Raw genomic sequence first — 23,485 nt, forward strand, 5'->3', positions numbered from 1 at the left:
GATCACACTCCTCAGCCTCCGTGGTAAGGTCTGTTCAGGGGTGCTGGAGAAGAGGCTCCGTCGGGAAGTTGAAGCTCGGATTCAGGAGGAGCAGTGTGGTTTTTGTCCCGGATGTGGAACAGTGGACCAGCTCTACACCCTCGGCAGGGTCCTCGAGGGTGCATGGGAGTTTGCCCAACCAGTCTACATGTGTTTTGTACATTTGGAGAAGGCATTCCCGTGTCCCTCGGGGAGTCCTGTGGGGGGTACTTCAGGAGTACCGGGTACAGAGCCCCCTGATACGGGCTGTTTGGTCCCAGTATGACCAGTGTCAGAGTTTGGTCCGCATTGCCGGCAGTATGTCGGATTTGTTTCCAGTGAGGGTTGGACTCCGCCACGGCTGCCCTTTATCACTGATTCTGTTCATAACTTTTATGGACAGAATTTCTAAGCAAATCCGAGGCGTTGAGAGGGTTCAGTTTGGTGGCCTCATTGCATCTCTGCTTTTTGCAGAGAATGTAGCGCTGTTGGCTTCATCACACTGTAGTCTCTAACTCTCACTGGAGCGGTTCGCAGCTGAGTGTGAATCGGCTGGGATGAAGATCAGCACCTCCAAATCCGAGACCATGGTCCTAAGTTGGAAAAGGGTGGCGTGTTTTCTCCAGGTCGGGAATGAGATCCTGCCCCAAGTGGAGGAGTTCAAGTATCTTGGGGTCTTGTTCACGAGTGAGAGCAGGATGGAGCGTGAGATAGACAGGCGTATCGGTGCAGCGTCTACAGTGATGCGGACTCTGTATGGGTACGTTGAGGTGAAGAAGGAGCTGAGTCTAAAGGTGAAGCTCTCAATTTACCTGTCGATCTACGTTCCTACCCTCACCTGTGAAAGAACAAGATCCTGGATATAAGCGGCCAAAATTAGTTTCCTCCGCAGGGTGTCCGGGCTCTCCCTTAGAGGTAGGGCGAAAAGCTTGGTCATCCGGGAGGTACTAGGAGTAGAGACGCTGCTCCTCCACATTAAGAGGAGCCAGTTGAGGTGGCTTGGGCATCTAATTCGGATGCCTCCTGGACGCCTCCCTGGAGAGGTGTTCCGGGCATGTCCCACCGGGAGGCCCCGGGCATGACCCAGGACAGACTATGTCTCTCGGCTGGCCTGGGAACGCCTTAGGCTTCCCGCTGGAGGAGTTGGTTGAAGTGGCTGGGGAGAGGAAAGTCTGGGATTCCGCCGCTGCTGCCCCTGCGACCCAACCTCGGATAAGCGGTAGAAGATAGATGGATGGTGGCTCGTTAAGTTTTGAAATAAGCAAAAAAGAAAAAAAGAGGTCCGGTTAGGAGAGGCACCGCTGGTCGCTCCTCCTAACTCACTGCACTAGTTTTGCACAATACACTTTGTTAATAGTTACTTAGGGCACATAACACACACTTTGGGGGGGGGGGGGTAGGGTGGAGACACCGTCTTCGCCCTACAACTCCCCTCCAATTTTAATGCATCCCACAACTGGGGGAGGGGGGGGTGCCATCGGTTGGGGCAGACTGCAGTATTAAGCAGTGCTGCAGTCCCCCATCCGTATCCCCACCGCGCCACCACGCGCCCCCTATTTTATTTTTTTTTAATGCACCATATACACTCACTGACACGTCTAGGAGGCAGGTGGATCGGAGCGGGGGGATATCATTTCCCTCTGCTCCATCTCACCTCCTCCCAATTTTAATGTACCACACACACATACTTGGTTAGGGGTGGTACGGGCGGCTGGGTGGGGGATGTCTGGGGGGAGCGGGGGCTGTGGGCCGGTGGGGTGCCTGGCGGGCCTGCCATGCCCAGTTCTGCTGCGTTGGACTGGGGGCGCGAACCGTTTTGGGGTGGGGACGCTCCTGGCTCCTGGGTCTGCTCTCCGGCCGGGGGTTGTGCCTGGGGGGCCCTGGGGGGTTGTGCTTGCTCGGTCCTGGCCGGGGTCGACGGCTCCCCTCTTTGGTGGAGATTTTCATGCATGCCAGATCCACCACACCAGCATCCATCGAAATTCAAACACAATCTGCTTCTTCCTCTGGTTGTTGAATCGGTTGAAGCTGATGTCTGTGGGTCTCACTCTGCTTCATCTATCCTTCCTTTCCTCAGTCTCTCCTTTGGTTTCCTTTGGTCTTTTGGCTCCTTTGGTATTTTGAGGTCTCCCTAATTTGTTGGAATTTAGATGTTTTTGGGGGTTGGTGAAAGACTACCCGGTGGGTAGTAGGTCATGTCTGGTCGGTGCTGGATTTCACTTAAGTTTATTTTCTTTGATCCTTCCTCGGGTCCTGACAACCTCACGACTCTAGCTGGATTCTGAAGTATTTGGTTTAGGTGAAATGAATGGGATTTTTAATAGGTTTTAGGTAAATTAATGAGTACACACTCACACGCACGCACACATGCACACACACATACACACGCAAATGCACATACTCACGCACATACAAAATGAAAAAAAAATTTAATTTAAAATTTTAAAAGAGAGAGCGCAATGATGATGACATGTCGAATGTTCATTCGTAAAATTTCCAAATGAACAATACTGAGCTCTCTCTCCCAAAAAAAATTAAAAGGAAAAAAGCAAAAACTTCTCTTCTGTTACGCAGTGATAATTTCGTCGACGAAAATTTTTCGTCATATTTTTGGTCACGGGAAAAAAAATTAAGACAAAAATTTAACAAAAATAAAAGCCATTCATTGAGACGATAACGATAACTAAAATTGACTGACAATTTTTTCATTGACTAAAATGCTAATGAAAATAACAGTGACAAAAATTCACAATCCAATACGAAGGAATGAAGTACGGGTGGGAGAAAAGAACCCCTCAGAAGTTCACTGCACTTTATTTAATGTTCAAACATGTTTACATTCATTTGCAGCTGTATGGTTAATATCAAGCAATTATGCATTTTTTTTTATTTAGGTGAAAACTAAGTTATGATATTGTCAGTTCAACATGTTTCATTGAAACAATAAAGACACCGTTGTATTAAATGTGTGTTGCGTGTTAAACTACAGTTAAAAAATATGTGTGTTATAATTTTCTGTATAAAAGTTTAAGTATATGCTAAAGGAAAATATCCACTTTTATTCAACCTCTACTTAAACGACCTAACCTCGACCCAGAACGTCTCTGTAATTATAGGCCGGTATCAAATTTACCGTTTATTGCAAAAATACTTGAAAAAGTTGTTGCGCAACAGCTGAATGATTACATGGCTGCTAACAATCAATATGAACCTTTTCAGTCAGGATTCAGGGCCGTTAACTCTACTGAGACAGCCCTTGCTAAAGTGACAAATGATCTTCTCCTAGCAATGGACTCCAATACCTCGTCAATATTATTATTACTCGATTTAAGCGCTGCGTTCGATACCGTCGATCATAACATACTATTAAAACGTCTCCAAACATATATTGGTATTTCAGGCTTAGTGCCTGTTCTTACCTCTAAGAGAGAACGCACCGTGTAATCCATGGCAATGCGACCTCTGAGTTATGTAACGTTACGTGTGGAGTCCCACAAGGGTTGGTAATTGGTCCTCTCTTGTTTAATATTTATATGCTTCAGCTTGGTGATATTAAATGTAAATATAACAAACTTTCACTGTTATGCTGACGATACGCAATTATATTTGCCTCTACAAATAACAAATTCGCACAACTGCAGTATTCTGGAGGTGTGCCTTGCCGACATTTAACAATGGATGTCGTCAAATTTTTTGCTTCTTAACCCAGATAAAACCAAGATGTTGATTGTCGGCCCCGCCCATTATTGGTATCCGTTTACGAATAACTCTTTAAACCTTAATAAATGTATTATTAGCCAAAGTGACTCAGTAAAAAATGTTGCCGTTATATTCGACCCAACACTCTCTTTTCAAATGCATATTAAAAATATTACTGGAACTGTTTTTTTTTTCACCTTCATAATATTGCTAAAATTCGTCCTATTTTGTCTGATGTTGATGCAGAAATTATAATTCATGCGTTTGTTACGTCTCGCCTCGACTACTGTAATGTATTACTTTCTGGTCTTCCTAAGACTAGTCTTAAATCTATCTGCAATTAGTATAAAATGCTGCAGCTAGACTTTTGATGCGGACGAGAAAGTTCGATTATATTACCCCGATACTAGCCAACTTGCATTGGCTTCCGGTTTACTTGAGATGCAATTTTAAGGTTTTGTTACTTACATATAAAATATTACACAACTTAGTTTAATAGTACCGTATGTTCCGACACGAAACCGTTGTTTGCAACACGCTGGTCTTTTGGTGATTCCAAGAGCTAATAAAAATCTGCGGGTTCGAGAGCGTTTTTGATTCAGGCTCCAGTGCTTTGGAATGCCCTACCCTCAGAGGTCAGAGACGCTACCTCTGTAAAAACATTTAAATCGCGTCTTAAAGACAAATTTCTATACTCTTGTATTTGGCTGAATGTGTACCTGGTGACTGCCGCTGCTTTCTTTCCCTCCCTTCTCCACGAGGCAGTTAGGTGTTATTGACCGATTTGGATGTCGCACTACAGGTTCTGTACTGGTTGACCGGGATGCGATCCGGACCATCACCTTGAAGTTGCCGCCATGAGATAGCTGGTCCGACTAACCGGGCTGGATTTGGATGAGGACCCACTTCCCTGACGTCTTCTTGCTGTGCTTCAATTACTTCAATGGACTTTGGCACTATTCTAGTTAATAATGTTTAGTATCACAAACTGTGTACATTTTTGCCAATTCGGCATCCATTGCAACCTGATCATCCTGGAAAGGGGATTACCACATTTGCGGTCCCTTCTCAAGGTTTCTCATTTTTTGCCAGTTTTTTTTTTTTTTTTAGTTTTTCCTTGCCCTCTTGTGGTTTGATTAGGTCAAAGTGTCCTGGAAGGCCGCAGTCCTGCAGGTTTTGGATGTTCCCATTCTCCAACACAGCTGATATATGATCAGCTCATCAGCAAGCTCGGCATAAGCCTTATAACGATCCTGTTGATTGGAATCAGCTTGTGCTGCAGGACTGCGGCCCTCCAGGACCGGAGTTTGACACCTATGAATTAGGGGATGTCGTTGATATTTGTTAACTGTGGGCATGTGAAGCCCTTTGAGACTCTTGTGTGATTAAGGGCTATATAAATAAACTTGACTTGACTAAACTGTCAATTTAGTCGACTAAATTTGCTATTTTTTTTGTTGACTAAAACTGGATTAAAACTGAAATACAATCACATGACTAAATTATGACTTAAACTTTAATTAATATCAAAGACTATAACTAAAACTAAATGAAAATTTATTTTCAAAATTAACACAGTTATGTTTGTCAGGTTGTCAAAAAAGTAGGGCTAGAAAGAGCAAAGCTTAATTCGAGTTACGAGACACTGAGATGATGTTGCTCACCAAACCGGAAGTCCTTAAGAAAAATCTTCTTTCAGGTTAAACACTACCACTTTTGTCCATATGGCGTCGCCATAATCAACAAAAACTGAAAATTCCTTAGTGTTGCTTTAAATTTATCATTAAAAAAATCAATAAAGGTAGTCAGACAACAAAAGTGCAAGGCAATCTTTTATTTATTTAGTATAACACCTATTATTCATGAATAGATCTGGTAAGGTTTATTTTTTCCATTCGTCCATCTCTGCGTCCTCTCAGGCCGGCCAGGAATATCTGAGGTCTGGGGACACCAGTCTCACCATCTCTCTTACATTGACAAGCAACTTCCTTGGGGAGCCAAGTTTGAGTGGTATTTTCCCGTCTCATGTGGCTCAGATGGGTCTGAGTTGAGTGTGTGACTGTTGTCCGAAGATCAGCCTAGAATTTTCAAGCATGTAATAGCTGTATCAGTCACTAAATACCATTTGTAGCATACAACACACAACACTATTGACAACTTTAAACCAGGGGTCTCAAACTCGTGGCCCCCAAGATGATATTTTGTGGTAAATTTTAAGCCGCTTGCTTTTCCATTGTACCGGTTCCAAACCGACACGGTCTTGCTAGACTCTAAGTGGTCACTTTTTCATTGCAGTTTTTTGGGGCCGTGAGGTTACAAATGTAACCACTCTTCTCCGAGGTGGTTCTACAACACAGGCCAAGTGGGGCTGTGACGTCACTATCATTCAGTGTTGGAACTCCCTTACATTTGTTACATTACATAACAAAACTACTTTTTGCTGAAATTTCTAAAGTAACTCTTCCATTTTTCCCATTCTATAACAGCCCTATAGGTATTGTACGAGCGTTACACACGTTACTTATGTTCCGTGATTTAAGTGTAAAGTCTCCCGCTGCAGCGCCGTGGCACGTGAGTCTAAACTGTCATTTACAAACGTCTCTGCTGTTCTCTGTGAGAGCGCTATCTTGGTGTTGACAGCTTTGTGCTTGCAGACTAGCCTCAGGTGGACTCTGAGGCTCTTCTCACTCTAACTAAACACAGCATGCCCCCAGAAGAGGTTATTGACTGGCTAACATATGGCAAGATGTCAGGGTTAGCCAATCAGAGACTACGTTTTCATGCAGGCAATAACCCTTTTTAAAACCCGAATATTGGCAATATTCAGGTTTTGTAAGGCCATGTAAACGCACAATAACCCGAGTATGCTCTGTAACTCCTGGGTTACTCCTTTCATAACCGGAATTCTTGCTCATATAAACGCATTCAGAATACCTCAATCGATCGAGGCAATGTTTTTTGCACTGCGCATGGTCACTATTTTCTTCTTTGTCTTTTTTCTTCTTGTTCGCTTATTTGATTCGCAAGGAATCTTGGTCTATGTAGTCACGACTTGTATGCACAGCTCCGTCCTACTTGCTAAAGTAGCCTCCCTTGAATACATTGATTTCTCCGCTGGGTTTTCACGTTATTTTGTGTCTCTACGGCAAAAGCGCCACAGTTTGTGCTTATATACACATACAGTAAATACAAGTATATAAGTCTGTGCTTCTGGCGTTTAACCCATCGGAAATACTCAAGTCGTTGTCAACAAACATGACGCTAGCAGTAAAGAACCACACTTCTAGGGCGAGGAGGAAACCGACTACTTTATTTAGCATGGCGAGTGACATAAATCTAATGTCTTTTATTGAATGTATAGTAAGTTAAAAGAAGAAATTACGTTATTTTCATAATTACGTTCATGTGTCGCAGTCCGAACAGGTTATTCCAGCACAAATGAGCATGTAAACGGGAGTAACTCTTTCCACCACGTATGTAAACGTATTACCTCGATTTTTTCAGAAACCGGAATTCTGACCTTAACCCGAATTTAGGCCTCGTTATACTTCTGCGTCAGGCTACGGCGGAGATGTTATAGCGGAGCCACGCTCGTGTGTTTGCCGTCATACTTGTGCGCAATACACATCACAATACACATCAGGTTCTGCTGCAGTTTCACTCCAAGTTGGGGTGTCGCTACAGCTACCTGTAACCCTAACACACACACACACACGCACGCACACACACAGACACAAAACTCGGGTAGAACGAACACTAACACGCTGCAATGGCAGCGGATAAAGGACACTAAAAACATATTGGTAAAATTCAAGTTATGTGTTGGACAGAAAGAATTGTCTACAGCGACGAAGAGCGAGGCGAGACAGGTAGAAATAGAGAGAATACATTAAACCACCACTAGTACTGGAGTAAATCGTTTGGAGTATTGTGCAAGGCTTAAGCCATTTGTTGTGTTTTTCTTTTTAAAATAACATTTTCAGAGAAGTAGCTATAACTCTTTACTTTTCAAAAGTAACTTGAACAATACTGCTATCGTATGATTAGACAACAGATATGGGTGTTTCATAAGCAATGCAGCAAGGCCTGAACACACCCATTTCCTGGGCTGTGTCCGAATATGCACCCTACTTCCCATATAGTGCACTTCTAAGGGGGTCACACCATTTTGTAGGGTGTCCGAATGCCCAAAATAAAATGTAGTGCACTCAAAATTACCCACAATGCACTTTGAAAAGTAGTGAACGTCAAAGGTTACTCAACCATCCAAAGGGGTCTCAGATCATGTCTTGACGCACATCTCCTTTTGAAATAAATACTTCCAGTGACGTCAGCTGCTGGGGTTTTAATATCTTTGTGTTTCTGGTAATTTAAAACGGACTCTAATGCTGAATGAAACAAACTATTTCCATTTCCAAACCATTTTTGAATGTTATGAGGATGGACCGCTTCCACTGAAGTGATGATTGTCACAAAGAATACATCACAGCACATAAACGAATTTGGTGGCATTTTTTGGTTTGAAACGAGCTGAGCCGCGGTCAAGGGCAGGCTGTCGAGGCCCTTTTTTTTTTAATGCAGAAAGAAAGTGGCATGGCCAACATTTGACCAATGTTATGCATAAAACACTGGGGGGGGGGGGGTGATTTTGAGGTGTAAATGTAGGGAAGAGTAGGGTAATTTGTGGCAAGGGGCAAGTAGTTCTACCCCTGTTATTTAGAGAACCATAGAAGAAGTTGGTCATGACCACATAGCTGAAGAGACTGGAGACTGGAGAATTTGTTAATACAATGTTTAGTTTGAGTTTCTATACATTAATTCTAAAGCCTAGCAGAATAACTCAAGATAGTGCAACATTAATTGATAATATTTTTGTAAATGTAATTTAAAGGGAAGATAGAAAGTGGATTATTAGTGACTGATGTAAATGACCATTTACCAGGTTTTGCAATATTAAAAATGGATAATAAATGTACATATAAAAATCAAGGACAGATTAATTGGTTAAGTAGAGTAAAAACACCAGAAGCTATTAGGGCTTTGAAAGTGGAATTTATGAATCATGACTGGCAAGAAGTTTATGTAGAGGACACAAATGACTCATATAATGCATTTTTACAAACATTTGTTACAATGTATGACAAACACGGTCCAATCAAGCAAATTGGAAAAAGGTCCATGAAGACAGAGAAACCATGGTTAACAATTGGGCTGGAAAAAGCTTGTAAAAAGAAAAAATAGACTGTATAAGGAATTTATGATCGAATTAAGGAAAAAAGAAGATAAGTATAAGAAATATAAAAACAAGCTGACAACTGTTTTGACATGTCAAAGAAGGATTATTATGATTAAGATAAAAAGACAAAAATATAAAGGAAACTTGGAGTGTTCTGAATGAGCTGGTTAAAATCATCAAAAAAAGAGACTTTCCAACATTTATTGTGAAACATGACAATTTTGTTATTGATGATACACAGAAGATGGTGAATGAATTTAATGATAATTTTTTGTCAATGTGGGCCTGAATTTGGCAAGAGGGATTGTACCATGAAGAGATGAGATTGGTTGTACTTTAAAAAACTGAAATTCCATGTTTCTTGGAGGGGTCTGTTCAAGTGATGTGCTAGAAGTTGTGAGAAAGTTTAAGAACAAAAAATCAACTGATTGTTTTATCGAACTATTTACCTTTGTCTGCAATAAATCCTTTTTTGACGGGTATTTTTCCTGATAAAATGAAAATAGCAAAAGTAATACCAGTGTATAAAAATGGCGAAAAACATATTGAGTCAAATTATAGACCTGTTTCCTTGTTAGCCCAGTTTTCTAAAATACTTGAAAAACTTTTTGTAGAACGAATTGATGCCTTTTTTTGTGAAAAATATGGTTTATTAACTCTTTGACTGCCAACCGTTTTCAGAAAAGGGATGCTGTGAGTGCCAGCCGATTTTTGTGTTTGGACTATGGAAACACACATACTACCAAATGAAAGATTGAACTCTCATCTTTCATCAGAAAAAAAAAAGTTTGTTTCTACCTTATTTCCGTTTTTCAGTAATCAACAATAGAAAATGGTTAGTTTCACCCAAATGATCTGTTTTGGACCAAAATACGGAGAAATCAAGCTTTTTGTGAAACAATATTATTTCATGCGTGAATTTGACACCTTTTTTTTTCCCATTAATGATGCCACAAACACCTAAAGTAGAAGTAAAGCACTACCACCAACAATGAAAAAGTGTTTTTTGATAGCAAACTAGGTTTATTTACATTCAACAGTGTAACAATTTGACAAAACAATTTGGCAAACTATTTACAAATACGATACGATACGATACGATACGATACGATATACTTTTATTTTCCCCGTGGGGAACTTTTTCCTGGACTCCGTCCAGCTGCAGTTTACAGTAAGGAAAAAACAACAGAATAGAAAGAGATAAAATCAAAATTAAATAAGAAGTGCAGCAGTAGTTTACAGTAAGAAAAACAACAGAATAGAGAGATAATTAAAATAAATAAATAATAAATAAAATAAATATATAAAAAATAAATAATACACACACACTCCTATATATATATATATTGCACCACTTAGTTAATGTCGGTTATTAAGTAATTTGATGGATGTCGGCAGAAATGAGTTCTTGTAGCGGTTCAGCCTGGTTCTGGGGGCCCTGAATCTCCTGCCGGAAGGCAGTAGCTGGAACTCATGATGCAGAATGTGAGTCGGGTCAGTAACAATTTTCTGCGCCAGTCTGGTGACGGACCGCTCATAAAGCATCTGTAGGGAAGGATGATTCCCAACCCCCATGATCTTCATGGCAGTCCGCACCAGACCGGCAATCTGTGACCTTGACTGCACAGTCAGGTTGCCGTACCAGGCCGCAATGCCGTATCTGATGATACTTTCCAATTCAGCCCGGTAGAACAACAGCATGGTCCTCTGCTCCACTCCATAGACCCGAAGTCTGCGTAGGAAATAGAGACGCTGTTGGAGTTTGGAGCAGAGACTTCCAACGTGTACCCTCCAGCTGAGTGTGTTGTCAATGTGGACCTCCAGATACCTGTATGAACCCACCTGGCTGATGTGATTGCCTTTAATGACGACTGGCCCGTGGTCACCCACAGTTTTTGGATCAAATATCACCTCCTCTGTCTTCCCCACAATGAGCACAAGATGATTCCGGTCACACCACTGGACAAATTTCTCTATTTCTGAGAAATAGTCCAGTGGGCTAAATGTGTGCAACTGTGGTACTATTTACAATTGTGTGGATGTTTCAACTACAGTTTTTCTTTTTGTAACACTCCCCTGCGTGACGCAGCAGGATTTGCACAACAGATTAGTTTCACTGTGATTGCCCCTTCGCGTGCAGACGCTACACTTTCTTGCTGGCCTTTTTTTCCGGGGAATAGCAGGTATATATTTTAGTGTGGATTTGGCCATGTTGCCATCAAGTCTACTCTCAGGATCATGACGGTGACCTGGTGTTACGTCTGGCTTCCTCATGTCCTTCAGTTCCTATACCGGGTGGTAGTTGTTCTGATCCATCTTATCCACTCCATTCATGGTGGCATCGTAGTCCATAACCAGTGTCTTCTCCGTGATCAGACTGTACCCACTCTTCCGATGAATATGCATTGGACTTGGGGTACTCTTTATCGTCCGATTGAACGTCCGCCTGTGCAAAAGTGCTCGGTTGTGCACCGCGTTTTCCGGCGTTAGCATCGCTAGCCGGTGAGGCTTTACGACGTGATCATAGCCGCCGCGTCAACGCTTCCAATTTCGGCGTCAACCTCAGAGTCACCATCATCATCATCGTCGTCATCAATGTGCTCTTTAGCATTGGTCGATGCTTTTCGTCTTTGAAAAAAATGCTCAAGCGTGAGCTGCTTGCAACCGGTCGCCATTTTTACTTCCTCAGCCATTCTCCCCTCAACACTCTAGCTCCGCCTCACGTCTTCTACTGACGCCTACCCGATCTTGTCCAAAGTGAGTCATCGCTGCCATCTAGTGCCCAAAAATAGTCATTACACTAACTAGATCTGCTTGATACTTTCAGCACAGCTGGCCAAGGCTTTCCTCCACCCGTTTCCAAAAACCCCCCCAAAAAACATCGTGAACGTCTTTTAACGTCTTTGGCAGCCCTCCTTAGGATTTTACTAAACGTTATTAAACGTTTTTGGCAGTCAAAGAGTTAAATGACCACCACTATGGATTTAGAAACAAGCGATCAACAGCATTGGCAGTGATGGAATTTGTAGAAAATATAGCTACAGCAATGGATAAAAACCAACATGCTGTAGGTATATTTATTTATTTATTTATGTAAAGCATTTGATACCAGTGATCACCCATTACTTTTTCAGAAATGTGGCATGAGAGGTGTTGCGTTGAAATTGTTAAATAGTTATTTAAATAACAGGTTTCAATATGTAAAAATTAATGATGAAGAATCAGAATTGAGAAGAGTGACCTATGGTATACTACAATTTTAAGTATGGGGTAGATGCCACGGACTTCCGGGTTTTACACATCAGCGCCGTTTCCGGCCACTGCTGGCCACGTTCCAACACTCGCACCCCCACCCCTGCGCCCCCTAACCACGCGCTCCCGCTCATCGGCAAGGGGGCGTCTCGGCTATGTGAAATGCTTCGGACACTGAGACAGACACTACACACTCGCAGCCTCGCACTCGTTGACGGGAAAGCGCAACCGAGGGGCACAAAGGCGGAAGCGCAAGTATTGGGACGCGGCCCATACGTCGCAAACCGGAAACGGAAACAAAGTTGATGGGTAAAAACCCGGAAGTCGGAAATCCCGCCTCATCCGTGGCATATTGTCCATTGGGACCAAAGTTATTTATAATTTATTTGAATGATATTTGCATGGTTTCAAATATATTATATTATATTATGAATTTGTAAAGTTTGCTGATGATACAAATATATTTTGCACAGGGAAAAACATAGAACAATTAATACAAACTGTAGAAAGGGTATTGTTACTATAGTATTGTTTCAATACTAATAAGGGTATTGAAAGGGATAGTGTTAAAAAAAAGGTTTGATTATAATAAGTTATTAAATGAAAAAAAGATCAAATCCCAAGTTTGCAACTCAGCAGTGAAATACAACTTTTTAAATAGTATAGAAATTGAGCAAGTCACTGAAGCAAAGTTTTTGGGTGTGGTTATTGATAATAAACTATGTTGGAAATCACAGATAGAATATACGAAATGCTAATTGTCAAAATCAGTGGCTGTTCTTATAAAGTCAAGGATGTTCTAAATAAGAAAGGCCTCCACATATTGTATTTTTCACTTATTTTACCTCACATGTCATATTGTGCTGAAATTTGAGGCAATGCGTATAAAACAAATATAGACACAATTGTTAAATTACAGAAAAAAAGCAATTAGAATAATAAAAGGTTGGTTACAGGGAAACGACTAATCAGTTATTTATAGGATTGGGTTGTCATGTTTGGGTTCTGTTTTTCCTTGTGTGTCTCCCTTGGTCTTGTTAAGTGTAATCTTGCCCTTCCTCGTGTCAACCAATCAGTGCCCTCAGTCACTTGTGTCTTGTTTTGTCATTAGTGTGTGTGTGTGTATTTTGTCTCTTGTCTCCCCGCTGTCTGTGTCGATTCATTGTTGTTTCCTCCTCTTTCTATGCTGCCTGATTTTTCACGTTTTGCATTGTTTGCCTTCTTGGAGTTTGTTGTTTTTGTTTAATTAAATTCTTTTTTACACCACCTCTGCCTAGTGATGGAGAAAGCGAAGCTTTCTGAAGCAGCAGATCAATATGAAGCAATGTGTCGAAATGGTTCAGCGTTATGAAGCATTTGCCACAAATCAGTGTGGTGAGTCATGACACTGCTTCATCACTGCTTTCTGTACCACTTACGCAATTGTGCTGAAATGGTTGAGTGCTTTGAGGCATTTAACACAATTCAATGCGGTGACATCTGCTGGACAAAAACATATTTCATTTATATTCAGCAAAAGGGCAAAGTGGCATTAAGAAATAAGACACTCTTGTGTCAGTTTTAAATGAAAAAGTGAAATGCTTGTGCAACAGAAAATTGACGATGGTATTTGAATAAAATGTTTGTGACACCGGGACGGAGATTTGGGTGTTTCACGAAAAACATCATTTCTGCAGCATTTGGTTTCAGTCGGTTCCTATGACCTCTCCAGCTTTGGAGAAGATACTTTCGGTGATTTGATTTATATTAGAAATCAGTGTATATAGTGTGTGAATGAATGCCTACAACATGTGTAATTACAAATTAATCTATTGTGTAATAATCTAACTTCACCTCCACTGTTAAAAAAAAAGGGGGGGGGGAGTGATATTTACTTGAAAAAAACATACTAATAAACATTTTTTATTATATTATACATTTTACAAGGAGAGTTTTGGGTACATTTTCCCAGTTTATTTATTTAAAAAAGTTAACTGTTGAGGAGCAAACTCATGACCTTCTGCTTGGTAGGCACCACATTAGTCTTGTTGTTTGCCATTATAGGCTAATGTATTTCTGGTGTGACTAAACGGAGCAAAAAATGGCTTGAAGGTACGAGGATTCCACCTGACACCAGCAACACAGCAGAGCGGGAGGGGGGAGCGAGAGAGAAAGAGAGAGAGAGAGAGAGAGAGAGAGATAGAGAGATAGAGAACAAAAACGGGGAAAAACGGCCAGAGTTGAGAAAGAGAGAGAACAAAAACGGGAAAATAAATGGGCAGAGTTATTTTGTAAATGCGATGTCGGAAATGATCATTTAATCACCTGACTTTGTTATCTCTCAGTCACGATGAGTGATGCGAGTTGGAAAAAAAGTGGTAGCTAGTGTGCGTGCCACCCTCGCCGTCATGCTTTGCAAACTAAAAAATAATTTAATTACATTAAAGCTATTGGAAGAGATGTGATATTAGTGGTTTGAGTCCAGGCCATTAGCAAAATTTAGTGTCCCGCTCCCACCGGAGTCGAGCTGTAGCTTGCCGGCAGCTAGCTCCATCCTTCAGCTGCATGTCGCTTCTCCCGGCGGTCAAAAGGCGGCTTCCCCGTGTCCCTGCCACCTACGCAGCCTCAGAGGATGAATTTGACGCCAAATGTAAAAAGCTAATATCGCATTTGGTTCAGGCGCTCTGGACCATTCTCCAGACACAATAAACAAGGAAACAGGTGTTTTTCTGACAAATGCTACTTTGGACCTATAGGAGCGTCGTAAATGACTTCGCTGAGCACGATGCGCAGACAAGCTTCTAACGAGTGATTATAGCTACAAATTATATTTGTTATGAGTGCAGTTAGTGGGATTCGAATCTATGGCAAATTACTTTATTGTTTTTTGGTGTCATAGTGAGCCTTTTGCACAGATTTAAAAGTTGTAATATAGAATATAATGTATTGGAAGATTTTTGTGGTATTTTTAATGTTCAATATAGATGTCACAATATTAAAATTGAAAGCCCTGCAAAAGTCTCTCCAAAGACTGTGTGCGCGCGTGCGTGTGTGCGCGGGAGCGCTCGTGTGTGGGCGGTGGATGGCGGAAAAATTGGGGGCCCAAAACTTTTTTTTTTTGCACTGGGGCCTCTCAGCATGGTGTTACGCCACTGCATGTGACGTAACAATGCTTCGCTTCCGCTGTCACGTGATTTTCCACCGAATGAAGCACGGCATCGGAACAACGTAGTGAGACACTTATTGCCGTGAGCGTTCGACACCTGCCGAGCGTCTGCTTCGAGCGTGACATCACTATATGTTCCACCAGATCCAGCGAGACATCGGGAGGACCGATTGTAATACTTTTGTCAAATCCTTCTTTTGATGACCCCCTTAAGTCCACCCCTGAACCCTACCCATCCGACCTCTACTTGGGCACCCGGTTTTTCCCATCTATTGGGAACCTCCAGGCCAACAGGGGCGCCCAGGTAGAGGTTCCAATTTCTATCGTTGCCCAACTTCATTCACCAAGTCACATCCACCCAAGTCATGTGATGAGTCCATCCCCACACCACTTCGTTCTCCGCCATCTTCGTCACCACGTTCCCTGCTGTCTTGTGCACCTCACAGCCCCATGTCACGTGGCCCCATGTCACATCCATTAGAGTCTGTCACCAACACATCGTGCTCTATCGTCCTCGCCGCATCACGTTGTGTCAGAGTCTTTAGCTCCTGTATCCTTGGTCCCTTGTGTCTTCTGTGTTCCCAACCCTAATGGCGGCAGGCTGATGTGGTCCCAGCCCCGCCTCCACGGCAGCCTCAAGTCCCTGTCCTGCTCCGGGCATCCTCGCCTGTGCCGCTGCCGCCCCGGGCATCCTCGCCTGTGCCGCTGCCGCCTCAGGCCTCCTCGCCGCTGCTGCCTCTGGCCGCCTCTGCCGCTGTCGTGCCAAATCTCTTCACCTCTGCCATGGCTGCCTCAAGCCCATGATTCTGGACAGGCGGCGCACGTCCCGCTGCCGTCCTATGCTCCTCATCCAGCGGCGCATGCCCTGCGGCCATCCTCTGCTTCTCGTCCGGTGGTGCAAGCCCTGCGACCTTCCTCTGCTCCTCATCCGGCGGCGCAAGGCCTGCGGCCGTCCTCTGCTTCTCGTCCGGCAACGCAAGGCCTGCGGCTATCTTCTGCTCCTCGTCCGGCGGCGCACGCTCTGCGGCCGCCTTCTTAATGGTGCAGCCGGGCTCCCCTCGTCTGGCGTCTGGGACACCCCCCTGACCGGCGCCGACTGGGCTCCCCTCGTCTAGCGTCCGGGACTGACCCTGATGGGTGGGCCAGGTTCCCGCCTCCATGCCCCCTTCCGCCCACCCTGTTTTTGGACTCTTGTTTTGGGCTGCTTTTGTTTTAAGGATGTCTGGAAGCCATCCCTTGAGGGAGGGGTACTGTCATGTTTGGGTTCTGTTTTTCATTGTGTGTCTTCCTTGGTGTTGTTAACTGTAATCCTGCCCTTTTTCGTGTCAACCAATCAGTGCCCCCAGCCACTTGTGTCTTGCCCCAGGTGTGTCTCGTTTTGTTACTAGTGTGAGTGTGTATTTAATCTCCCGTCTACCCACTGTCTGCGTCGATTCATTGTTGTTTTCTCCTGTTATGCTGCCAGATTTTTGCCCCGTTGTTCCCACCCACATTTTGCATTGTTTGCCTTCTTGAAGTTTGTTGTTTTTGTTTAATTGCATTTTTTTTTACGTCACCTCTGCCTCCTTGCCCGGCTTCTCTGCACTTGGGTACTCAACCACCACTACACTATAACATCTTGTATCTTGAAATTTATGGATATTGTGTACGTAAAAACAATGGAAAAATGTTTTTGTGTAGTAAATAATAGTTTACCTCTTTGCATTCAAAAAAAAATTAACTAAGAAAAGGAATCTACAATTTAAGGGGTTTAATTATGTTTGAAATACGTAAAGTGAGGACTCATGTAAAATACAGATCTGTCTCATTTTTGGGTGTGAAATTGTGGTATAGTCTTGATCATGAGCTGAAGCTATGTACTTCCTTATTGGGGTTTAAGAAAAAATGTAAATATAAAATCATTAATGCTTATAGTGTCACAGACAAAATGTAAAGTATTAAGGCGTTTTGGTGTCCGTGCAGGGATTATTTGCTTTGTTTTGTTGTATTTTTATGTGACGTTATGTTAATGTACAGGATTGTGTTTTGAATTATGTTTGAGTCTTATTGTTTGAGAACGTTTTATTAAGTTATATAGGGTTAGGAGTTAAAAAGTGTTTTTTTTTTCGAACTCATGTATAGGTTGTGTTGTTTTATATGATTTTTAATATCGTTGAGTAGATTTTTTCTCTCTTGTTTTCTTTTTTTATATATGTGTGTTTAAAAAAATAAAATTCATTCATTCGAGAGACATCAATTTCGCTCATCCGGTACAAAAGGGAGACACATGGCTTGAGCAGTAAGCACATATAAGTTAAAAAAATATATAAATAATTACCTTCCAAAGTAAAATTTCTATGATTAAGGCTTTTTGATTGGCCAATGGCACAACTTTACCTAAATTATGATTATTTACTCTATATTACTTCATTGTAATTAATTGTTGTTGTAAATTGTATTCTTACATTTGATCACTAAAAGTATGTGCCATGTAGCACACCGGTCCAGCAATAAGGCCACAATTCAGACTGATGTCCAGATTTTCTTTTAATTTCTCTTTCTTTAACGATTACGTTATCAATCTTAAGACACTGTGAAAACTAAAATAAAATACAGGCCCGAATGAGACTAAATGCTAATACAAACACACTGTACAAGAAATAAATCACTCATAGAGTGTCAATATGTCCATTCAATAAACCAAAAATACAAATAAATCAAAACAGTTACCATGTGTGCCTCCTGAACACAGTGTATAAAACTCTCGACGATGTACCATGTGCTCCTGCTTTCGTGGGTTTTCCCACTTCTTTAACACACTCTCCATACACGGCACCACCACTACTCACTTCCAGTCATGTGTTCACCAGCCGTCCGTCCGTCCGTCTTCTTCCGCTTATCCGGGGTTGGGTCGCGGGGGCAGCAGCTTTAGCAGGGAAGCCCAGACTTCCCTCTCCCCAGCCACTTCAGCCAGCTCATCCGACGGGACCCCAAGGCGCTCCCAGGACAGCCGAGAGACATAGTCTCTCCAGCGTGTCCTGGGTCGTCCCCGGGGCCTCCTGCCGGTAGGACATGCCCGGAACACCTCCCCAGGGAGGCGTCCAGGAGGCATCCGAACCAGATGCCCGAGCCACCTCAACTGGTTCCTCTCAACGTGGAGGAGCAGCGACTCGACGCTGAGTCCCTCTCGGATGACCGAGCTTCTCACCCTATCTCTAAGGGAGAGCCCGGCTACCCTGCGGAGGAAACTTATTTCGGCCGCTTGTATCCGGGATCTTGTTCTTTCGGTCACGACCCACAGCTCGTGACCATAGGTGAGGGTAGGAACGTAGATCGACCGGTAAATCGAGAGCTTTGCCTTTCGGCTCAGCTCCTTCTTCACCACAACGGACCGATACAGCGTCCGCATCACTGCAGACGCTGCACCGATCCGCCTGTCGATCTCCCGCTCTAACCTACCCTCACTCGTGAACAAGACCCCAAGATACTTGAACTCCTCCACTTGGGGCAGGACCTCCTCCCCGACCCGGAGAGGGCACTCCACCCTTTTCCGACTGAGGACCATGGTCTCGGATTTGGAGGTGCTGATCCTCATCCCAACCGCTTCACACTCGGCTCCAGTGAGAGCTGGAGGTCACGGCTTGAAGAAGCCAACAGCACCACATCATCTGCAAAAAGCAGAGATGCAATGCTGAGGCCACCAAACCGGACCCCCTCAACGCCTCGGCTACGCCTAGAAATTCTGTCCATAAAAGTTATGAACAGAATCGGTGACAAAGGGCAACCTTGGCGGAGTCCAACCCTCACCGGAAACAAATTCGACTTACTGCCGGCAATGCGGACCAGACTCTGACATCGGTCGTACAGGGACCGAATGGCCCGTATCAGGGGGCTCGGTAACCCATACTCCCGAAGCACCCCCCACAGAACTCCCCGAGGTACACGGTCAAACGCCTTCTCCAAGTCCACAAAGCACATGTGGACTGGTTGGGCGAATTCCCACGCACCCTCGAGGATCCTGCTGAGGGTGTAGAGCTGGTCCACTGTTCCACGGCCGGGACGAAAACCACACTGCTCCTCCTGGATCCGAGATTCGACCTCCCGACGGACCTTCCTCTCCAGCACCCCTGAATAGACCTTACCTGGGAGGCTGAGGAGTGTGATCCCTCTAAAGTTGGAACACACCCTCCGGTCCCCCTTCTTAAAAAGGGGAACCACCACCCCGGTCTGCCAATCCAGAGGCACCGTCCCCGATGTCCACGCGATGCTGCAGAGACGTGTCAACCACGACAGCCCCACAACATCCAGAGCCTTCAGGAACTCCGGGCGGATCTCATCCACCCCCGAGGCCCTGCCACCGAGAAGCTTTCCAACCACCTCGGCGACTTCGACCCCAGAGATAGGGGAGCCCACCTCAGAGTCCCCAGACCCTGCTTCCTCAAAGGAAGGCGTGTTGGTTGAATTGAGGAGGTCTTCGAAGTACTCTCCCCACCGGTTCACGACGTCCCGAGTCGAGGTCAACAGCACTCCGTCTCCACTATACACAGTGTTAACGGTGCACTGCTTTCCTCTCCTGAGACGCCGGATGGTGGAACAGAATTTCCTCGAAGCCGTCCGGAAGTCGTTTTCCATGGCCTCACCGAACTCCTCCCATGCCCGAGTTTTTGCCTCAGCGACCGCCAAAGCCGCATTCCGCTTGGCCAGCCGGTACCCGTCAGCAGCCTCCGGAGTCCCACAGGCCAAAAAGGCCCCCCGATAGGACTCCTTCTTCAGCTTGACGGCATCCCTTACCGCTGGTGTCCACCAGCGGGTTCGAGGATTGCCGCCACGACAGGCACCAACCACCTTACGGCCACAGCTCCGATCGGCCGCCTCAACAATTGAGGCGCGGAACATGGTCCACCAGCCTTCAAAATAAAATGTCTACTCATCCAAGCTTTTAGATATTACAACTCAAAACATTTAGTACACCATGTTTTACATAAAAATAACAAACAATCAGTTTGTCTGTTATACTTATATTTCTATTTTATTAACCTTTTTGTCTAAATTAACTTAAATCCACTCTGTCTTCATGAAAATATTAAACACATTTAAATATTGCAAAATTATGTCACAATGACAGCTACATGCCATTCTTAATTTTTTACCAAAATTCATAAAAATAATTTAGAAAATTCAGCAAAGATAAAAAGGCTGAACAGGAAAAGAAAAAGAATGAAAGAAGAAATGGCCTCTGAAGCCTGCAAATCAAAGTTTTGTATTTATCAATGGCACAATTTACCCCGCTAAATTCTGACTAATGGCATAACCTTGTGCCACAAAACAACTTTTTTTTTTTTGTAAAGCTATATTTCTCAAGCAGTTTGTTGAAGAGCCCAAGTGATTGCTCCCAGGGATGCACAACATCCTAAACTATATGAACATATTTTAGTTGGCGGCATTCCTGTAATTCCCTTGCGTAAAAAACACTTTGGCAAGTAAACATTGGCACTACTTACCCCGCTCTCCCATAAGTGTGATTGATTTTACACAGCCACTAAAAGTATTTTTCCTTTTCATTCTCTATTTAAAAAGTAATGTAATAGAGGGTACATGTTGGGATGAAACATGCTGTCAATATTAAAATTTTAGATCTAGTATTAGAGGCGTCAGCATAACCTGCCTGACAAGTATTGTATAGGTTATACCAGACCAAAATTCTGTTTCTCCATGACCAAGACTAGATAATAAGTAGGGATAAGCGAGTACACCACTATCTGTAAATGTATCTCGTTCAACCATCTAAATTATCTGTACCTGTATTCTGCGGGGGCGTGGCCTAAACCGAAAGTAGGAAATGAGTGGGTCTTACATTAGTCTGTACTATTTTTTTTTTTTTAAATTTCACACTTAAGTGTGAAATTGATATGGATTGATAAAAAGTTGCTATATTTTTTGTTTATTTGAAAACTATTGCCAAAACAACCTAATTGAGATTCAAATCAGTGCTTTTGATCACAAAATAACTATTTAGTTTTTTTTAAAATATAAACTCAGATAATATGAATAGATATTTACTGAAAAGTCTTGAGAATTGAGATTAAGTGTTTTTGATCACAATAAGAAAATAACTTATTATCAGAACAATATTTTGGATAATATTTAAGACGGAAGCGCTACCGCACATTCACATGAATGTGCCACATATATCTGCATTTCCGTCTTAAATATTATCCAAAATATTGCGAGTTTCGTTCTAATATTTCCAGACTATGATTATCACATGTCTGCAGATGTTTTCATAAATATTGGTCTCAATCAGTTGTGTTTTTTTTGGAGTGTTTTGTGTTTATAGCTACATGCAACGGGAGCCATCACGACGTGAATAATAATAATAATAAAAAAAATACTGCGAGATTCGTTCTAATAATTTCAGACTATCATTAGCAACACGTATCTATTCATTTTGGTAACAATCAGTCACCCTTTTAATTCTTAATGCCACCAACGGATCGATTGCACACAAACACGGGTAGGCATATACGCTGCGTGTTCGCCAGTCACTTCCACAAATACCTCCCTCCTTTATTTCTCGAAGAAACAATATGCGTGCATAGTGCTATCTAAATTATGGCAATACTTGGCGACGCCATAGGCATTTTTATAGCACAATATAAACCAAGAATTAAGTCCAAAATGAACAGGGCTGTGTTGCCTGCGCAAACCACATCACAGCGATGAATATGCATTTTTATAGCACAATACAAACCAGGAAATGAGTCCAAAATGAACAGGGCTATGGTGCCTGCGCAAACCACGTCACAGCGCAAAAAAGTTCAATATTACAGCGTACATGGTATAATCATCATTTTGACACTTAATCGGCTTAAACCTTTTTTTTTTTCAGGGAGTCAGATGACATTGATATTTTAATGTTTAATGTCATATAGTCTTATGCCCGCGTGGCAACATCGTGTTGCATTTTGGAACAATATCACATGCTTGACTGTGCGTGCGCTGCCGGTAGTGCATAGGCATATTGAGCACTTGTAAAACATGAAATAAATAATAATAATAAAAACGAGAAAATAAGTTCAACACATGTCTCCAAGATAGTCTTTTGTTTTTCATTTTTGCATGTGCTGCTCCAAGCTCCAAACAAGTGCTCTCTCACCGTAGTAGTCTATATGTGCATCAGAGTGAATGTTGGGGAGGGGGAAATGGGTGGAGCAGCGGGCGCTGTGTGTTTGGGGGCGGGGGATGGTGGGGGGCTGACTGGTCAGTCACGTCATGGAGAAAAGAGAGAGAGAAAAGGAAGCAGCCTGCAGCAGTGAAAGAGTGAGAGAGGAGCGCTGGCTAGAGCGTCGGATACGGGTAATAAGGAATTATATTCGGGTTACGTTCGTATCTGGAAAATATCAATTATCCGTACCAGATACTCGTATTGTACGGGTATCCGGATCATCCCTAATAATTAGTCTAAAATATTAATAGATGAATAAATACATTGACTGACCAGTTTGATGGCTGACCTTCGCAGTTCCCACTCATTCCATTTATATGACTTCACAATGTTCGTCACCAGTGCGTGAACATCCGTCTGAGTGCCATTCTCAGACTTACTAACAAGTAGTGTCTTTCCTGCTTGCACCTGTAAAACAGCCGAACTGTTAATCTGTGTGTAATGAGGGGATTGGTGGTGATGGTGCATGTAAATTGTGGCGAGAAAGACGCATGTAAACTGAAAATGGTCATCACAGAAACAATTTACATGGTGCAATTGCAACAATCGTCAGCTTACACAAGATGGAGTTTGATGGAGTTTGAGAAGTTTAATCAGTTCAGGTGAACTATTGGCTTTTTCTGCCACCAGTGCAATGAAGTAATCAGGGCGGTTGGCAAATTTCATAGCAGCTTCTTTCGAGTTGAAGACATACAGTCTCTCCTTGTGCTTGAGCACACCGATGTATGGATTTCCTACAAGGGAAATGTCATATTCTTACAGCGTCTTGAAGAAGTATTCCAACACGGGTAACAGAATATAATAATGTTTGTTAGCCGAAAGGAAAAAAAGAAGTTAACCATTTGTAATACATTAGTTAACGATGAAGTAATGAGAACTCATATTGAACTAATAAATTGTAAATATGAAAAGATTAATACAAAAATATTTA

The 23,485-nt window shown here is 42.9% G+C and overlaps 1 protein-coding gene across 7 annotated transcripts in view; it reads right to left on the reverse strand.

Moving 5' to 3' along the window:
* Positions 1-5,573: 5,573 nt before the first annotated feature.
* The window catches only part of cfap206 (cilia and flagella associated protein 206), a 95,963-nt gene continuing 78,051 nt past the window's right edge, over positions 5,574-23,485 (reverse strand). For all 7 annotated transcript variants that reach the window (XM_077553100.1, XM_077553097.1, XM_077553101.1 and 4 more), the window contains 3 exons: positions 23,113-23,288; positions 22,828-22,962; positions 5,574-5,795 (listed from right to left, as the gene is read on the reverse strand). In XM_077553100.1, coding sequence (XP_077409226.1) covers positions 5,574-5,795; positions 22,828-22,962; positions 23,113-23,288 — 533 coding nt within the window. The remainder of the gene's footprint in view (positions 5,796-22,827; positions 22,963-23,112; positions 23,289-23,485) is intronic.

The sequence above is a fragment of the Vanacampus margaritifer genome, chromosome 19, assembly GCF_051991255.1.
Source record: "Vanacampus margaritifer isolate UIUO_Vmar chromosome 19, RoL_Vmar_1.0, whole genome shotgun sequence".
Classification (NCBI taxonomy): domain Eukaryota; kingdom Metazoa; phylum Chordata; class Actinopteri; order Syngnathiformes; family Syngnathidae; genus Vanacampus; species Vanacampus margaritifer.